Source organism: Gallus gallus, chromosome 3, assembly GCF_016699485.2.
Source record: "Gallus gallus isolate bGalGal1 chromosome 3, bGalGal1.mat.broiler.GRCg7b, whole genome shotgun sequence".
Lineage (NCBI taxonomy): Eukaryota > Metazoa > Chordata > Aves > Galliformes > Phasianidae > Gallus > Gallus gallus.
Window position 1 is genome coordinate 16,820,977 of NC_052534.1, and position 17,578 is coordinate 16,838,554.

Below are 17,578 nucleotides of genomic sequence, written 5' to 3' on the forward strand. Positions count from 1 at the left end.
TCAGTAGCCGAACCATTGAGCTAAAAGCTCTCTTCGACAAATGTTTCCAGCTTGTTGGATGATGCTCTGTCAATACTGGAAGAGCTGGAACAACAGAATCACTGTGTGGCAGGTGATCTTCTGCGTGCAAAAGGGTCAGGTGCAAGCAGCCAAAAGCTGTGAGCTGGTTTCTGCCTCGGAGAAATGTGCCTGCCGTTGCCCCTGAGGTTGAATGAGCTGAGCCCATCCCCAGGGAGCAGCAGGCCTTGGAGAGCCTCAGCTCTCCTTGAAGTGCTCTCCTTGAAGAGCCTCAGCCCCCAGTTCCAACTCACTCAGCCAAGTACTGCTGGTACAGCTGCATCATTCACGTTCCCCTGTTTGAAGTGGGACCTGCTGGTTAGTCCTGGACTGGTATGGCATTTGTGTGGCAGTAACAGATGCCTGAGATTGTGCTACGGGCTCCTGGGATGGCTCTTGGCTCAAAGAGTAGGAGACAGGCAGGACTACGAGTGGGAGGCAAGGCAAGAAAGCCAAGCTACGCTGAGGCTTCTCTTGGCCTGAATCAACCTTGGCTGCATCCAAGCTGCTAGCAAGCAGGGTACTGATGCCAGAAGAGGGTTTCTCATAGGTTCAGTCATTTTTTTCAGGTCCTGTTGGCATCATCTATGCCTGTAGCCAGCAGCCTCTTGAGCTCATACTTCAGGATCTCACAGGGGAGCAGCAGCAGCCTCTTCAGTGAGAACAAAACAAATAAGTGCTGTGCTGTCTGAACTTCCTTTTCATCATCTCTCTTCTAATTGCCCTATATTGGTCTGGTTCTGTCACAAATTAGTTTCACATGAAACTGACAAGTGCATCAAAAAGCAAAGTAATTACAGCAGCAAGCCTACTGTAAATGGATGTGTTTCATGTGTATATAAACTCCCCTTTCTCCAATTAAAAGTGAAGCACTGTACTCCTTACAGCTCACTTAAGGTAGCTCTCTGCTACAAGAGGGTTATCAAATGTTTCTGAAATGAACTGAGTCATTTGCAGCACAGCTAGATGATGCAACCTAGACTGGCAAACCTAGATTCCAAACACAGCAGGCCTTTGAAAAACATTCAGTAATTCATCTGAGGGGCAAACTGGGCCTATATGAAGAGTCATTAGAAATGACACTGTTTTCTGAAACACAGTTCACGTGACTTTTGCTTGTGTGCAGCCTCTTCTGGTTTGAGGCAGCTGCATCATCTTCCTTGACTTCTTGTCCTGACAGATAGTACGAGAGGGAATATCTGGCTTTAAACTAAAAGAAGGGAGATTTAGGTTACACATCAGGAGGAAATCCTCTTACTGAGAGGGCAGTGAGGCCCTGGCACAGCTGCCCAGAGAAACTGCAGTGCTCCAGGCCAGGTAAGATGGGGCCCTGGGCAGCCTGAGCTGGGGGGCGGGCAGCCCTGCCCATGGCTGGGGGTGGGACTGGGTGGGCTTGGAGGTCCCTTCCAACCCAAACCACTCTGTGATTGGACTCTTACAGAAGGTTTTGTAGTGCTGGTGAAGCAACTTGCTAATCAAGTGGTTTGGCTGCTCGCCTTCATGATCTTCATTGCCCTTCCTCACCCCTTGAGTTTTAGCTCTTTGTGCCTTTCATTTGTAAGACACAGGTTAAATGGTGTATGCACCTGAAAGCAACCTTTGAGGTAAGTGTAAGCTTTAAGGCACCGCTCTGCTGTCAGAGGAGGGCTGAGTGATAGTTGAACCATTAAACCATCTCCTACTGATGTGGTTGCTCTAGAAATTACAAAAGTAGGCTGTGTGGACCTGTTGAAGTGTAAAGAGAAGCAAAGCAGCCACCCTTCATCCACGTTCTGGGTGCTCTTTTCCAGACTAACAGCTCTGTGCAGGTGTAAGCATCTAGACCGGCAATGCAGAGGCTGCTTTCTGACTTGAGTGATGCTGTCACTCTTCTGGCAGCCAATCCTGCCATGCCTTTCATTAGTGCATTTGCAGGGAAAGGAGTACAGGGGGGAGTTGAAAAAAGTCCCCTGGGGGCAGCCTGCCTGTGCTGATGTGGCAGTGTCGAGCGTGAGTTTTGTACTTATGGATCTGTTGCTTAAAAAGCAACTAACTACCTGCTGCATCTAGCACTGCGTACTGGAAGATTAAGGCAGAGCATGAAACTTTATCCCAAACCTTCCCTCACCTACCTTCTGGTTGCACACTGACAGCCTTTCAGCGGTACCTGGCTTGAAGAAGTACATGAGAACACTTGGATTAGTGATACTGTGTGTGCAAAGCTCTGATTGGGTGTCTGAGGAGAAAGGGAATCACAAGGAATGAAGGGAAAAGGTGCCACTTGTTCTTTGTGACGTGTTCTGTTCCTGGCCTTTACCCATCCTGCAGTGTCTGTGCTGCCCCCTACCCTCCTTTCATTTAGTGGGAAAGAGGGACATGAGCTGCAAGATGAACAAACTCATGCACTAACACAAGACACTCAAGGCTTCTCTGCTCTTTGCTGTGCAGGTGCACATTACAGCAGAGGGGTCAAACACTCATAACCTTGGATCTGATTTCTAGACTGTGCTTAGCAGTGTGCCTCTGAAGCAGCCTATAACACACCTGGAAGTTATTTGTGTCCTGCTTGAGGATATTCCAACAAGATTGCAAAGCAAGTGCAAAACAACTAGCAGAGGTTTGCATGACTCTTTTAAAGCCCTTTTACAGTTTGGTTCTGGTTTGCAGAGAACAGATTTTTCCCTTCTAAAGGAAAAAGAAGTGTTAAGGTTCAGCTTGCTTCATGTGCACAGGGATGTGGGTCCAGTTCAAGTGTGATGAAGGGAAGAGCAGAGTGGGAAGTACTTCAATGCCACTGGCCTTTGCAAAGCATAGCTATCCCAGGGCTCAAAGGAAGGCTAGGGAAAGTGGGGGCCAGCTCCTGAGGGGCGGAGGAGACCTGCTTACATATGACGGTGGAAAGGCTGAAGTACTGAATGCCTTCTGTGCCTCCCCAAGACCGGCCTTCAGGAATCCCAGGACTGAGCTGAAAGGCTGGAGCCAGGAAGATGGACCTTTAGTGGAGGATGATCATGTCAAGGAATACTGAACTGGACTTCCATATGCCCGTGGGCTCTGATGGGATGCATCCACAAGTGCTGAGGGAGCCAGCAGATGTCATTGCAAGGCTACTCTGTAATCTTTGGTCCACTGTGGCAACTAGGAGAAGTGCCCAAAGTCTGAAGGGAGGCAGATGTCCTTCCCATCTTCAGGAAGGCCAAGAAAGATGACCTGGGGATGAACAGGCAGGTCAGCCTCATCTTGATCCCTGGGAAGGTGATGAAACCATTTCCCAGCACATGATGGAAAAGAAAATCATAGGCGTAACATGAATTCACCAAGGGCAAGTCTTGCTTGACCAACCGTCAGCCTTAGCAGCAAACGCATGTTGCTGACTCGTATTCAACTCAGTGTTCACCAGGAACCCCAGACTCTTTCCTGCAGAGCTGCTTTCCAGCTGGATGGCCCCAGCGGTTCTGCAGATGCAGTGCTTTGCCCTTCTTGAACTCCCTGAGGTTCTTGTCCACTCAGCCTATTGAGGGCCCTCTGGACGGCTGCATCGCCCTCTGGTGAGTCACACAAGTCCTCCAGTTCTGTCACCAGCACTTCAAGCAGAGCAGCTGTCGTTTGTACCATTAGATGGGGCTGTGGTTAAAGAATCAGGATTTGGGACTTACAGCTTCAGAGCCAGCAGCCTGCCTTGAGGAAAGGCGGAGGGGATGAGTGTCTGCCCTTGGTTCTGCCTTCCCACCGCAGGGAAGTGGCCTTCCCACCGCAGAGGCCTGAGGCACCATGAGAGCAGTGGGCCTGCCAGCCATGGAGCTGGCATTGGGTGCCAAGGAGGAAACCTGCATGGAGTTCAGGTAAGGCAGCATTCTGTGCCTACAAAGCACCACTATGAGGGATGGTTTGGTCACAGGACATTCTTCCCCCAAGGGCTCGAGTGCTCAGGAGTGACTGCTGCCGCTGGAGGTCCCTCCTTCATTTACTTATTTCCTCACCACTGTGTGGTGTTTTGTAGGCACATCAGGGTGAGTAGGAGCAGGGCGGTCATCATGGGAATACCTCCACCACGGCTTTCTGTTGTGCCTTTGCACGGGGATTGCTGGAGCACCAGCAGGGCCTGAAAGTTATTGTAAGTCTTTTTTCTTTTTTTTTAATTGGCTGTTGAATCCCAAACAAAGGAAATGGCAGGAAAAGCCACAGTGTTGTCAGCAGCAGCCAGACTTCTGGCAGCTGCTCCCTGCTACCTCCATTATTCCACAGCCACATCCTCACAGCAGGCAGGAGAAGGAGGCGGCTCTGTCCTGCCCCAAACCTGCACTGCTCCTCTCTGCTGGAGGGGCAGAGGGCAGTGGGGGATGTCCCTTGGAGCAAGGGCTGTGCTGGGACCCCCAGAGCCACCAGCAGCCTGGCCGTGGCGAGCAGGAAAAACAATAGGAAATGGAGACAAAGCCTTTCTGCTGCGTCCCCAGAGCCGCTTTCCGCAGGGGAAGCCGGGGCAGTTTTCCGGGCTCCCACAGGACAGCCACCTCCTCTGCCCTCCTCAGGTCTTGTCACCGCCAGGTCCCAGGCAGGGCTGGATGGGAGGTCTCACTGCACTGCACCAACATGTGAATAAGCCGTAAGGCAATAATGGTTAATGCTTTAGTTGGGTCCAAAGAGTTTTGGAAGCACCCTGGTGTCAGGAATGCGATATGGTTATATCTTGTTAGAGGTCTCGCACAGCCTGTATTGGAGGCATTCAAGGCCGGGCTGGATGTGGCTCTGGGCAGCCTGGTCTGCTGGTTGGTGGTCCTGCGCATAGCAGGGGGGTTGAAACTCGGTGATCATTGTGGTCCTTTTCAACCCAGGCCATTCTATGATTCTATAGATCCCACACCACCTCCAAGGCACCTGGCCACGCACAGCTGAGAGGAAAGCAGAGGGGAATCATGACCCAAGGCCCCCCTGCTCCTGGTGCTGGGGCCTTTGGTGGCCAAAAGGCACCTCAGCCTTTCAGACAACTATTTGGGACCCCACTGACCTCTGCTCTGTGCCCCTAGCCTGCCCTGCTGTTCCCAGCAGCTGACAAAGAGGGGAAGGGAGCCCAACTGTGAAATGTGGTGGTGTTATGGCTGAGATGCCTGGTTATTAAAGATGCAGGGAGAGGGAGCGTGAGGGATCCCCTGCCGTCTGCCTCCATGGTTGTTGCACTGCTTGAAGCAGCGTGGATCGGAACAGGAGAGAGGCTGCTGGAACCAACTGTGCTGGGTTGGGCTTTGAAGCAATGAACCTGGTGCAGAGGAAGGATGACCCCTGAGACCAGGGCTGAGAAATATAGAAAACCAGTTCTGCTTCACACCAAGAGGAGCGAGCCACCTCAGTACAGTGCACAGCCAGGTACAGTGGTATTTATAGCCTTCCCTGTTAATGAGGCCACATTTACACATTAATTAGCTCTTGCTTAGTGCCTAGGAACTCCTGGTGTACTCACAGTGCCCATGTGCAGGAGCAGGATGAGCCCAAGTTGGGCCCAATGGGCTTGTGCCCCTCTGAGCTGTGCTGTGTTACCCTGGAGAACAGCAGCAGGGAGGAGGAGGGAGACGGGGTCCTGCATGGCCCCGGGTCAGCTGCAGCCACAGGAGGCACGGGGGAGGGAGGAGAGCACAGGGCAGCCTGGTGAGCTGCCCTCCTGAAGCAGAGGGTGACAGAACCATAGGAGAAAAATAGGTGGTAGCTGCTTCACTGCACGCTGATTTCCCATGAGAATTAATTAACAGTAGTTAAAATATGTTTTTTTCATGGAATTATGCTTCAATTAGGGCCAGCTGCTTGCTGGTGCCACGTAGAGCCAAAACTCTCAGCCCATGGGGTCAGTTTGCCCCCCACAAACCCCTCGTGGCTGCTGCCCCCAGCACTGCACACACTGCAGGGCTGGAGGAAGCAGCAAGGATGGGTCTCAGCCAGGAGAGCACTGTGCCATTTGGGTTTAAAAAAAAAACAAACAAACAAACCAGAAACATTTCCTCAGCTGCTTTTTAAGCAAGGTGGGTGCACTTCCTGCTGTTTGAAGCTGTTCAGTGAGGCAGTTATATCTTTACTGACATCTACACTAACAGTGAAAGCATCAGGGAGCTCAGTGCCACTCCTGGAAATAGAACTCCACCAGTAAGGACTCCCTCATCTGCCCCAAGGTGCCCCAGCACAGCCTGCCCCTACTGCCTGCACCCCGCAGGGGTGAGATCAGTCACCTTGCTTCTAGGTGAGAGCAGGGAAGGCCTGGAGGTGATGCAGCTTGCCACCAGCTGGCACTCCAGCTGCTTACAGGACCTACCCTGGGGTACTGCAGAGCCTCCACAACCTGCAGCAGCACCTCAGAACCAACAAACTGCTATTAAATCAACGGCAGAGGTGGCTGATGCAGGTAGTGGTAGGACAGCAGTACCCTTTAACTCACAGCACTGCCTTCCTCTCACTTGCACTGGGCAGGGATGTGGAGACAGAGGGAAAAAGTGCCTGATGCCAGAATGAGCAGGGAGACTGCTGAAGTTGGGCACCTGCAGTTGCTCTTTGCCAAGCCCCACCTTTGCAGAGTTTGAGGCATCTCAACCCTAAGGAGCTTGCAAAGCACTGGCTGGGATCCCAGCATGACAAGGGGCTGGCATCTAATGAAAGAAAGTGACAAAGAGGGCATCATTAGGACACAGCTCCCAGAAGAGGGAGAGCAGAAGATAGGGAAAGGCAGGGGGGGCTGCTCTTCATGCTCCACCAGCCATGACCCCGGTCTGTGATGCTGGGTGTCACACTTGCCACCAAACACTGGCTTGCAAATAGCTTACTTCACTGCTGTGAACTTCAAGGCTCCTCTGTTAGCGTTTATTAACTTACTGAACAAACAGTAGCGAGGTTCAATACCGTCTGTGGCTTTGGCTGCTTCTTCCACAGCATTCAAAGCAATTACTGCCATGAAAGCAAATGGTCCATTTAGTGGGGGAATCTGTAGGGCAGAAATGAGATCAGATTCCTGAACAGATGCGCCCTCCTCTAGCAGGATGCAGTGCATGGTAGGCCTCAAGCTGACACCAGGCAGAACCCCTCCCCTGCCTTCCCCAGTTGGCTGTGATATCAGAGCCAGCCCTGTAACTCCACAACAAGCACAAGGAGCTGTCAATTTAAAGCATTTCGTCTGCCAGGGATGGAAAACAGGAAGGATTCCTTTGTTGTGGGGGCAGGAGGTGGAACCAAAATAAAAACACACCCCCAGTTCTCTGAAAGCAAGCAAGTCCCTCAACCAAGAAAAAAGCCTACTGCTCGTTTTCAGGTTCCCCAGTAAAGGAGCAATGGTAGTCCTGCACCAGCCCTGCACTGCTCCATACCTGCTTTGTGGCTGAGCCAAGGCCCGAGGTCTCAGGGCTGCACGTGCCTGTGCCTGGCAGCTCTCCCAGCCCTGCGTTAGCTGGCAGGGACTGCTGGAAGCCACCCAGCCTCCAGATGCAGCTCCTCAGCAGGAGCTGGTCCTGGGGCGCAACCAGCTGGGGGCTCCTTCCTTTATCCAGGGCTCTGCTCCTCCCCCAGTGGCACTCACACAGCCCTGCGTCAGCCTGGCAGCCTTCCTATCACACAGATCATAACATCACAGAATGGTTTGGGTTGGAAGGGATCTCAAAGCCCATCCAGCCGTGGGCAGCTCAGCTGCCCGGGGCTCCATCCAACCTGGCCTGGAGCATCTCCAGGGATGGGGCACCACAGCTTCTCTGGGCAGCTGTGCCAGGGCCTCACCGCTCTCTGAGTAAAGAATTTCCTCCTCATATCTCACCTCCATCTCCCCTCTTTTAGTTTAAAGCTGCACTGCTCATTGAGGCCCAGGCAGCAGGGAAGCCCAAGACTTCTCACATGTGCACTGTGTCTCTCAGATTTGTTCTACTCACCATCTTCAGTAGGTGTGAAGGAAAATTCACAAGTAATCAAGCTTGCCAAATCTCTAGCCAGTGTAGGTTGGAGTGAGAGGGGATCAGGTTGGTTTCAGTCACGCTAAAAAAGAACCCATTGAAGCTGAAGGGCACGACTGTGTGTCCTGAGACCACCCGCGTGACAAATTGTCACACTCCAGAAAAACAATGCACTCCAAAAGTTCAACGTGCAGGAGTCTGTAAGCACACATTCTGACAGGAAAAATGCACTTTGGATCCTTCCAAACCAGATGCCAGTGCTAATTTCAAGCAGGCACTACAACGTGTCCTAGAGCAGACGTTAATGAGTCTGGTCCCCAGACAGCCGCATCACCTAATGGCTGCCGTAAGACAGGATAAAGGGCTGCAGGAGCCCAGCTCAGCTCTGCATCACAAGTGGAAGCATCTAAAAGCATCACTGGCTTTAAATTCAGCAGGTCATTTTTCTAAGCCATATCTGCTATTACACAACAAAAAAAGAACAACAGAAGGTCGTCTTCTATCTCCTCCAGCAGCTCTTGCATTAACCCCACCTTTGTTTGCCTCCTTATCGCAGAGCCTGTCTTTGAGAGACTCCCAGGCCTGGCAAGGGAAGCGTTACCTCCGGTTGAGTTATGCCAACAGTACCCAGGCACAGCTTCAAAATGTGCTGTAATAAATTTCACTAGCGGGAAGTTATAATCCAAAGTAACTAAACTAATTTAAACAAAAAGGCAAAGTCACCTTTCATACCATCCTTCCTCCACAAACCCCACCTAACCAGCAGCAAGCAGGAGATCCATCCAAAATAAGAGAGACTCTTTGGACACATGAGAGATGAGGCGGTGCACTCATGGCAGGGCACTGAGAGAGCCGGAGCTTAAATAATTTCTTCTGTGACACAGTGGAAAAAAGTCCAGTAAGAATGACAATTCATCAAACTTGAAAAGACAAACGAGGGCCAGAAATGCAACAGCCAAAGATTCTACAGGAATAAAACCAAGACAGCACATCTGGTCTCAGCAGGCACGCGCACGTGGCACCTCCAGTACCCTCACTGAATGCTCCCAAGTAGCAGTGCCTACACCTGAGCTGTAGCACTGCATGCTTAAGTGCCGTCGCCTGTGTAATTCCTGATCCTTCGGTCTTTTCCCTTATGAATTCCTCTGCCTTGATGACTTTACCCGCACTGTCGTTGTATTCCTCGTCCCGACTCTCTCTTTCCAAAGGAGGAAGTGAGTATTTCATTTGCATACTGGAATTTCTAGATTTGTTTCTCTAATCTAGAAACAGGAGATGCATGAAGCAGTTCTGAAGTGAAGGACAACACCGGTAGATAACAGCTGCAGACGTGCTACATTCAGAGGCATTTGTATCAAGTTCAGCAGGGCCGTTATCAACTTGATAGAAGTCCCAGATAAGTTAAACCTCAGTTACTCACCTTTTTATGTGCCCTTCTGGATGCTCCCAGGGAAGTTGTCCTTTGTTTTTACTTCATGGCTATGAGCTGCTTGGCATCAGAAGCGTGTGATCGCATTTTGTCTAGCATTAGTTCTCTATGTGACAAACTACTCCATTAAAACAGACTTTACGCAGCACAACCCTGGCAGACAGCAAGTTATGAATAATGTGATTTATTCTGCAATTCTGGGCTCTGTTCAAGATACCAAAGCAGAGAATACTTCTCTATTAATCCTCTTCGGAAATCTTCAGACAACCTCACCCGTGTGCTTAGAGCTCACTCCGAATTTCTTGAGAAGTCAGCAGCTAACAAGCTTTGTAGGGAGTCTCAGCATGGAGGTGTGTTGTTACGTGTTAGCACGGTTGTGTTGTTTTCTTCTGTGCAGCTCACCCTCTATAAGAGACACCACGCAACACACCACGAAACTCACTTTCAGACTGCTCATCCGAATCCATAAAGTTTCAGGGGAAAAATGAAAGCCACATTTTAACAGAATGTGACCTCAGGTGTAAATTTATTCACAGCAACTTTCATCGGTGATTGAAGTGAGGCGTATTAAAAAGTTAAGTTTCAAATGTACGCACGTTCCTGCCTAAGTACTGCTTCTGGCAAGTACTGAAACTATCAAGAAAAACAACAAAAAAACACCATTATGGTTTTAATTTTGGGTGGTCCTGAGCAGAGCCAGGAGCTGCACTCAGCAATCCCTGTGGTTCCCTTCCAGCGTGGGACATTCCATGGTTAGCAAAGTGTCTTTCTCATTAGAGTGTACAGTAGGCACTAATGGCGTGTGGGCTCAAACGTGCTGGAGGATGTCAGTGAAACAGGAGGTAGCCAACCAAGAAGCCAATACCTGCACACCAAGGAACCACAGGATGGAGTGTAGAAAGCTTTAATAAAAGCAAACGAAACACAACTCACACCGACTGCGCTGTGTGGTGAACCATGAAGAACAGGGAAGGTTCCAAACTCACCATCAACGCAAATAAGAGAGAGATCTGAACAGCAACAAAGCTTGCTTTTCCTTAGCTCTATTACTAAGTTAGGGAGCCCGTTTCAGCTCCAGACTCTACCCAGCAGTATACACAGCAAGCTTGCAGACAGATTTTAAGCTCTGAAAAAACCCCTGACATATTACAGTACTTCAGCCAAGGTAGTAACCCTCGTTTGTTCCCTAAAGCACCTGGAAGTACTTAGGCCACAGATGGAAGAGAAAAAGGGAAGGGAAAAGATGCACCCAGATACAGGAGAAGAATTTTTTAATCAAATATAACCCAAAGGTAGCGTTTAAGAATCAAGACTAAAACCAGGCATCATTTAATGTATTTTAATAGCAAACTTACAGGAACAGCACAGAAGACAGACAACATTAAAAACATGTACTTGCATGTAGGACAACTCAGTTAGAAAAGTAGAGTGAATGGATGGAAACTACTGTATGATAAAAATGCTACAAACACCATTTAGTTGCCATTGGTAAGAAATTTACTCGTTTAAAAAAATCCAAATGCTGGCATTGTCCAGAAAAATTTGACAGGCTTATTTATACTTTTTTTTTCTTTTTTTTTTTATAAAGTTGAATTGTTGAAACTTGTTCACCCAGACTTGTTTGTGACCGCATTAACGTTTTGTCCCCTCGTTTCTATTAAAAATCCACACACAAATGAAAATGGAAAAAAAACTTGCCAATACCCAATTCTGACCCCTATTTTTCCATTTGCAACCATATACTTAGGTACCTTTCAACCCCATGGAAAAAATATCTAACGTTCATTACTACCAATAACAGGAAGAAGATTTTGCTTCGAGAATGACAAACCCACCAAGGTGAAGTTTAGGCACGCTCCCCACGAATGCGGCGTGCTAGCTGGATATCTTTTGGCATGATTGTGACACGTTTGGCATGGATAGCACACAGGTTGGTATCTTCAAACAGGCCAACCAAGTAGGCTTCACTTGCCTCCTAGTATAGAAGAAAAGAGTAAAGAACACTTTCACTCTCCGAGAATGGGGAAAAGGAGAATTCCAAGTACAACATAACACGGTGTTAAGATTGAGCTTCTATCTCTATTATAATACATCTAAAGGTTGAGATTGTCAAAGGAAAAAAAGCCACTGTTTTCACATCAAATAACACTCTACGGCAAAGCTGTGTATTAATGCCGTTTGGTGAGGACATCCTCTGGAACACGACTGAATAAACGTTGTGACAGCACTCTCACGAGATAAGGGGGCATCTTATCAAAAGGTGAGTTTGTTTAGGAACTTCTCTTTTCAAAGGCTGGGTTACACCGTTTGAGTTACTCGTCTGCTCTTCCAGAGTAAGAGCTGCTGAGCACCAGGTGCCATTGGCTGTTGCTAGGGAAAAGAGTAGGCGTTCTTTCATAAGAGGCAGTTAAGGCACACGGCTCCTCGCTACAGGATGTGCGGCTACCAAGAAGGTTGCTTAATTCTTAAGTCATGAACTAACAAAAAACTGTATGGAGAATTATTAGATGTCAGGGGACAACACTTTAAACTCAGAAACTCCTTCCATCGCTAAAAGCAGGACAGTAGCCTGAAAATCACCATTAGACAGCCCTCCTCTTCCTACAGTCTCTTCCCCCGTGTATGGGAACTGTTGAGTCACAGCCTAAACCACTGATTAACACCTGAAGACAAGACCCAATCAGCCCTGAGATTACAGGTGAAGGCAATTCACGCTGGGGAGGAGCCTGGCTCCACCTCTCTTGAACCTCATTTAAGGGCTGACTGCCACTGGGAAAGGATCTCTTTCTGGAGATCCCTCCCTTGGGGAATTTTCTCTGTGAACCCAGATCTTCACACACAGGTAAGCAATTTTTTCCTTTCCTTTAGAACATCTTTCTACTGTGTTGGGTCTTTCTGCCGTTACGCTCTTTAAGCATCATCCACCTGTTTGGGGCATGGAGGGTGCAGCCCTGCTAATGCAGAGGACTCCCACGCTTGCAAATCCCAGGGCCAGCACCTTAGGAATGGAAAGGAAAAGTCCTGTCCTAAGAAAACCACAATCCTGTCCCTGTTACTGTGCCACTGCAGGCAGGATCTGGGGTTAGACAGATGCTCAGAGAGACCTAATTATTCTCCTGGCTCACATTAAGCTTGCTGCTAATTAAGCCTAGCAAAGCAATGGTAACTGTTTACATGTTCTCAGGTTGATTCAGAATTCCAGCATCTAACAACCTCCTAAGAAACATGCCAACACAACCTGGCACACAGGGTGAGGAAGCAGAAACGATGGTGTTAACTTCCAGAAAGGAGGCTGAGATCCACCCTCTCAGAATACATGCAAAGCAACAGCTTATGTGAACTAAGTTACATACAATGTTTAATTAGAAAAAAGAAAAATATTTCCTGCAGATGAGGACTGTAGTATTAAGCTACTTGATATTCCATGTTATACCAACATAGTTTTGCTAATCCACTGCATGAGAAGTTAAGAAACTTCACCAAATGAGCCATACACAAATAATATGGTACTGAAATGGTTAAGGTTGGGGTTGTTTTTCTTTTTCTGAAATAAGCAAGTAGGAAGCACTATGAATATTCCACAAACAACTTCTATACCAACAACTGCTTAATGCACAACCAGGAACATTCAAGGCAGCATTCGGAAGATGCATCAACTATGGTCTAAATGTTAGTAAGCAATTCCAGTTTAAAACAACACAACACAAACACACACCAATAAACCTCAGGGCTGAAGAATGACCATATTCACAGCCAAGAGTGAAATCAGAACATGGAGCAGAAGCTGCAACCTTAGAAATGCACACAGTCACCTTTTGAAGCTAAGCACATGCTCAAGTATATGGGACCTCATGGTGCACACTTTGGCCCTTATCACATGGAAGCCAATAATCAGAAAGAGAGCTACTCTACAGAAAAGAGCATTCTGCAACTATAACTAGGTTTTGGAATCAGGAATATACTTCTATCCTGAGAAAATTCTTTCATTTTCATAAGAACAAAGCCTTGGAGGAGACCTAACAAGACTAAACTTCTGGGCAGTTTGGGAGGCACAACCACACAGCTGGAGTCCATCTGTTTCCAGAGGAGACAGAGCAAAAGGAACCTCAGTAGAACTAACTGAACGAGAATATCAAGTTCCAGGTAGCTTATAGTAGGCTCAGTTAGACTGCCAGGAATTTGGCTCAGGAGGAGTAATCAATGCTTCACCCTCAATGTATTCCAAGTTACTTAACTAACACAAAAAAATTTGTACTTGGTATAAACCATTTTACACAAATAGCCATTTCATCAACCACTTTTAGATGTGGCTCAACAAGCTGTTTTTCTTTAACCTGAATTCAGGACATCAAGACGTTCATTTGGACAGACTGGAAGGAGTTCTGCATGACAACGCTTTCCATTCTTCCAAAGGTAAAACTTCTGTTCATGTTTTGAGTGTAGAGTAGATAGATTCATCTACAGTGCTTTATTAACTGTGCTATTCTTTTGCTGGGTGAAAGGGTGTGATGGCCAGTTAAATGAGATATGTTGACAGCTGTTATAGGGAGGTGCTGACCTGTCACTGCATCATTTTAGCTGTGGCACCTGCAGACCAGGTGCCAAACATCAGGGCAACTGTAAACAAAGGATGTACATTGGGGTGCATCCTCCATGTTGGAGCCCTGCCAGCAGAGGCTGTGCCCAGCACAGCACAACGCAGCTGGAGCTGACCATAAAAACCAACTGCCCAACAGGACCGGGGGGCCGAGCCCTGCCCTGCCTTCCACCTCTGAGTTAGGGTGGGAGCCCCCTTCCTGCAGCACTCACAATAGGAGCAGCTGTGTCCTCACCATTACCATGTTTTTGGAAACCTCCCCCAGTGATCTCGCAGATCTCTGGGAAAGCAGACGGGTGCATGCTTTAGTACAGGTTCTTGAGGGAGCTGTTAAGTGCCATCCAGGCGAGGTGCTGCTCCCGGTACCACTCACCTGCAAAGCACCGATAGCAGCGCTCTGGAAGCGCAGATCTGTTTTGAAGTCCTGAGCAATTTCACGCACCAGACGCTGGAAGGGAAGCTTGCGGATCAAAAGTTCGGTTGACTTCTGATAGCGCCTGATTTCACGGAGGGCCACAGTACCAGGCCTTTAAGAAGACATGATAATAAGAAGGAAAAGAGAATTAGTATCCAAACTGGAATTTCAAACGGGGCTCGTGACCTAACCTGAACTAAACACCCAAAACATGCAATTTCAGGGGTTGGAAGGGACCTCCGGAGATCATCTTGTCAACCCTCTGCTACAGCAGGGCACACAGGTGAGTGTCCAGGTGGGTTTTGAGTATCTCTATGGAAGGAGACCCCACAGCTTCTCTAGGCAGCCTGTTCCAGTGCTCTGTCAATGCGTTGCTTTCGGTAGAAGCACCCCAGCAGCAGCAATCTGTTTCCCTTTCCCTGTTACTCACTGCTCACCTGTGTGCACTCCCACCGTCCCAGCATCACCCCTCCCCTCCCGAGCACAGGACAGCACCGGGCCGCCAGGGGTCCGGATCACAGCGCCTGTGGCGCCGGGCACAGTTCCGCGGTACGCACGGGCGCTCAGCGCAGCGCCGTCGGTTAGTTGGTGCAACGACCCCGGAGCCACCCTCCTCACAGCCAGCCTGCCGGGCCCGCACACGGCAGGGCCGCGGCTCTTCCCGCCTGCTGACTTCACGCCGCGTCCGAATTGCCAGGAATAACAAAACGTATCGGCTGTATCGCGCGGCCCGCGTTAGGAGCGGCGTTATTTCCCGGCGCTCAGCTCGGCGCCGCCGCGGCCCGGCAGCACGCCGTTCTCCCGCTAACGGTGATTTCCGCGGCCGCTCCGTCCCGCCCGGCCCCGCTCCCCCACGCCGAACTTTCCCCGCCGCCCCGGCCCGCCCCCCGCCCCCCCTTTCCGCAGCCGGGCGGCGCGGTGCCGCCGGGGGGCGCTGCGTACCGGTAGCGGTGCGGCTTCTTCACCCCGCCAGTAGAGGGCGCGCTCTTGCGGGCCGCCTTGGTGGCCAGCTGCTTGCGGGGCGCCTTGCCGCCGGTGGACTTGCGGGCGGTCTGCTTGGTACGGGCCATGCTGCTGCCGACGTCGCTGCCTTACACCTGCCGCGACAAGCCGCCCGCCTCACCCCGCGGCCGGGGCGCGCTGCCCCCCCTCCCGTCCCTGCCCTGCCCCGCCGCCCCACCCGCTCGCGGGGTGCGGGGGGAGCCGCGCCGCCGGCCCGCTCCGCCCAGCGGAGCCGTTAACCCCAGAGCGCCCCCGCGCTCCTCCCCCCGCCCCTCCAGGAAGCGGCGGGGCCCGCGGCCCCCCCCAGCCGTCGGGAGCGGTGGGGGGCCGCGGTGCGGTGCGGGGGGACGCCCCCGGCCGGCTCCGGCCTCCCCCTTTCCCCCCCCACCCCTCCCCGAGCCGGCTCGCGCCCCTCTATCCCTCCCGCCCCGCAGCCCCGCCGAGCGAACGGCCGACGGGCGTCCGCGGCGCCCGAAGGGCAGGGGAAGGGCCGGGACGAGGGCGAAGGGAGAGGGCAACTTTCGGGGGGCAGCGGCCGGGCCCCCCCTCGCTCCGTGCGGGAGCGCCTCCCGGCTGCGCCCCGCTCCGCGGCGCCTCTCGCGGGCGAACTCCGGCGTCGGCCGCAGCACAAGATGGAAACAGCCGAGCGCAGCCCCGCGCCGAGCAGGAAGGGATCCGTGGCCAAAAACGAGGCGCAGAACCCCGCCGACGGCTCCGAGCCGCGCGGGTGCCGCTGGAGGGGGGGCGGCGGAAAAGTTTGCGCTCGAAAACCCCCAAATTGCGGCGCGTTGGGGCCGTTCCCGGAGCGCGTTTCTCTGCCTCCCGATTGTTTTTTATGCGATAGGGGGGAAAAAAAATATGGTCGGTGACCAGAGAAAAGAGACAAGATGGTGAAGCTGAGCAACAACCGCGGGGAGCGGGGAAGGCGGCGGCGGCCGGGAGGTCCCGGGCGGCCCCGGCCGCGCTCCGCCGCCGCTCCCCGGGCCCCGATGCGGGGGGACGCGGGGCCCGGGGAGCCGCCGAGGGCCGGGGGAGGCCGCCGAAAGGGGAGAAGGAGGGGGGAGGGGGGGGGGTCCGGAGCGGGGCCGAGCGGGGAGCGGCGGCCGCGCGGAGCGGGGGTTCCGGCGGAGCGAGCGGCGACGCGGGGAGGGGAGGGGAGGGCGGCGCGGGGCAGCGGCGGCGGGGAGCGGGCCGCGGGGCACCAAAAGTTTGTGGGGAGGGCCGGGGGGCGGCGGGGCGGCGGCGGGGGGGCGCGGGGCGCGGCGCCACACTTACCCCGTCCGCCTGGGCGAGCGCGGCTGCCGTGCGGGAGGGAGGGAGGGAGGGAGGAAGGAGGGCGGGCCGAGGGCGGGCGCGAGGAGGAGCCGGAGCTGCGGCGGCTGCTGCTGGCGGCGGCGGCGGCTGCGAGCACAATTGAAAGATGGCTGACCGGGGTGGGCCGGGCCGCCGCCGGGCCGCGCCCCCGCCCCGCCCGCCGGCCAATGGGGCACAATGGAGGGAAGGCCCCGCCCCGGCCGAGGCCCCGCCCCCTCCCTCGGCGCCGTGTGTACAAACACAAAAGGCACGCCGCGCGCCGCGGGGGATTCCCGCCTCCGCCGGGCGCGTAACGGCCGCGCAACGGCCCCTCGCGGCGCGCGGGGCCTCGCCGCGGGTCGCACGGCGGAGGGCGAGGGGGAAAGAGGAGGCTGGGGGGCGGCTGAGCCCGCCCGGCCCGCCGCTCGCGGAGCTGCGCGGACGCGGGCGGGAAGCGGCCGTACCGCCTCGGGGGTCCGGCCCCGAGCTCGCGGCGCTGCCCTTCGCGAACGTGCGGGCGCCGCGCGGCAGCCCCTCGCCCGGCCCGGCGCCCTCTGCCGCCGTCCCGCCGCCCCGCGCCGCCATTGGCCGAGCGCCTGGAATTCCGTGACGTGGCGGCGGGGCGCCCGGCCCCCGGCCCGCCCCTTCTGCTCGGTGGCCTCGCCTCGGCTGCCCTCAGCTTCCCCCGGCTCGGCGGCCGGCGGGGACGCGCCGAGGGCAGGCGTGGAGCTTCGGCTTTAGGAAACGAGATTAGGGTGGGAAACAGCCGGCACGGGCCGCAACCGGGGACTGAAGCGACGCCGGGCAGGAGGAGGCACGTCGCGATGGGAAGTTGTGTGAGATGCGGTGAACACCTCCCACAGGCTGCGCGCGGCCAGCATCCAGCGCAGAGGCAG

General features: G+C 53.0%; 1 protein-coding gene and 1 long non-coding RNA gene across 3 annotated transcripts; one reads left to right on the forward strand and one right to left on the reverse strand.

Moving 5' to 3' along the window:
• The first annotated feature begins 2,867 nt into the window (after positions 1-2,867).
• On the forward strand, positions 2,868-11,175 carry LOC124417875. Its single transcript, XR_006938960.1, has 2 exons — positions 2,868-3,878; positions 4,037-11,175. It is a non-coding gene; the product is annotated as an uncharacterized LOC124417875 (long non-coding RNA).
• H3F3C (H3 histone, family 3C) lies at positions 10,700-16,703 on the reverse strand. Of its 2 annotated transcripts, XM_015283737.4 has the most exons (4): positions 16,665-16,703; positions 15,330-15,484; positions 14,346-14,499; positions 10,700-11,350 (listed from the first exon to the last, which is right to left on the reverse strand). In XM_015283737.4, exons 2-4 carry the CDS (start codon positions 15,455-15,457, stop codon positions 11,222-11,224), a joined length of 411 nt encoding a protein of 136 aa, XP_015139223.2. In that variant the 5' UTR covers positions 15,458-15,484; positions 16,665-16,703; the 3' UTR covers positions 10,700-11,221.
• Positions 16,704-17,578: the final 875 nt, after the last annotated feature.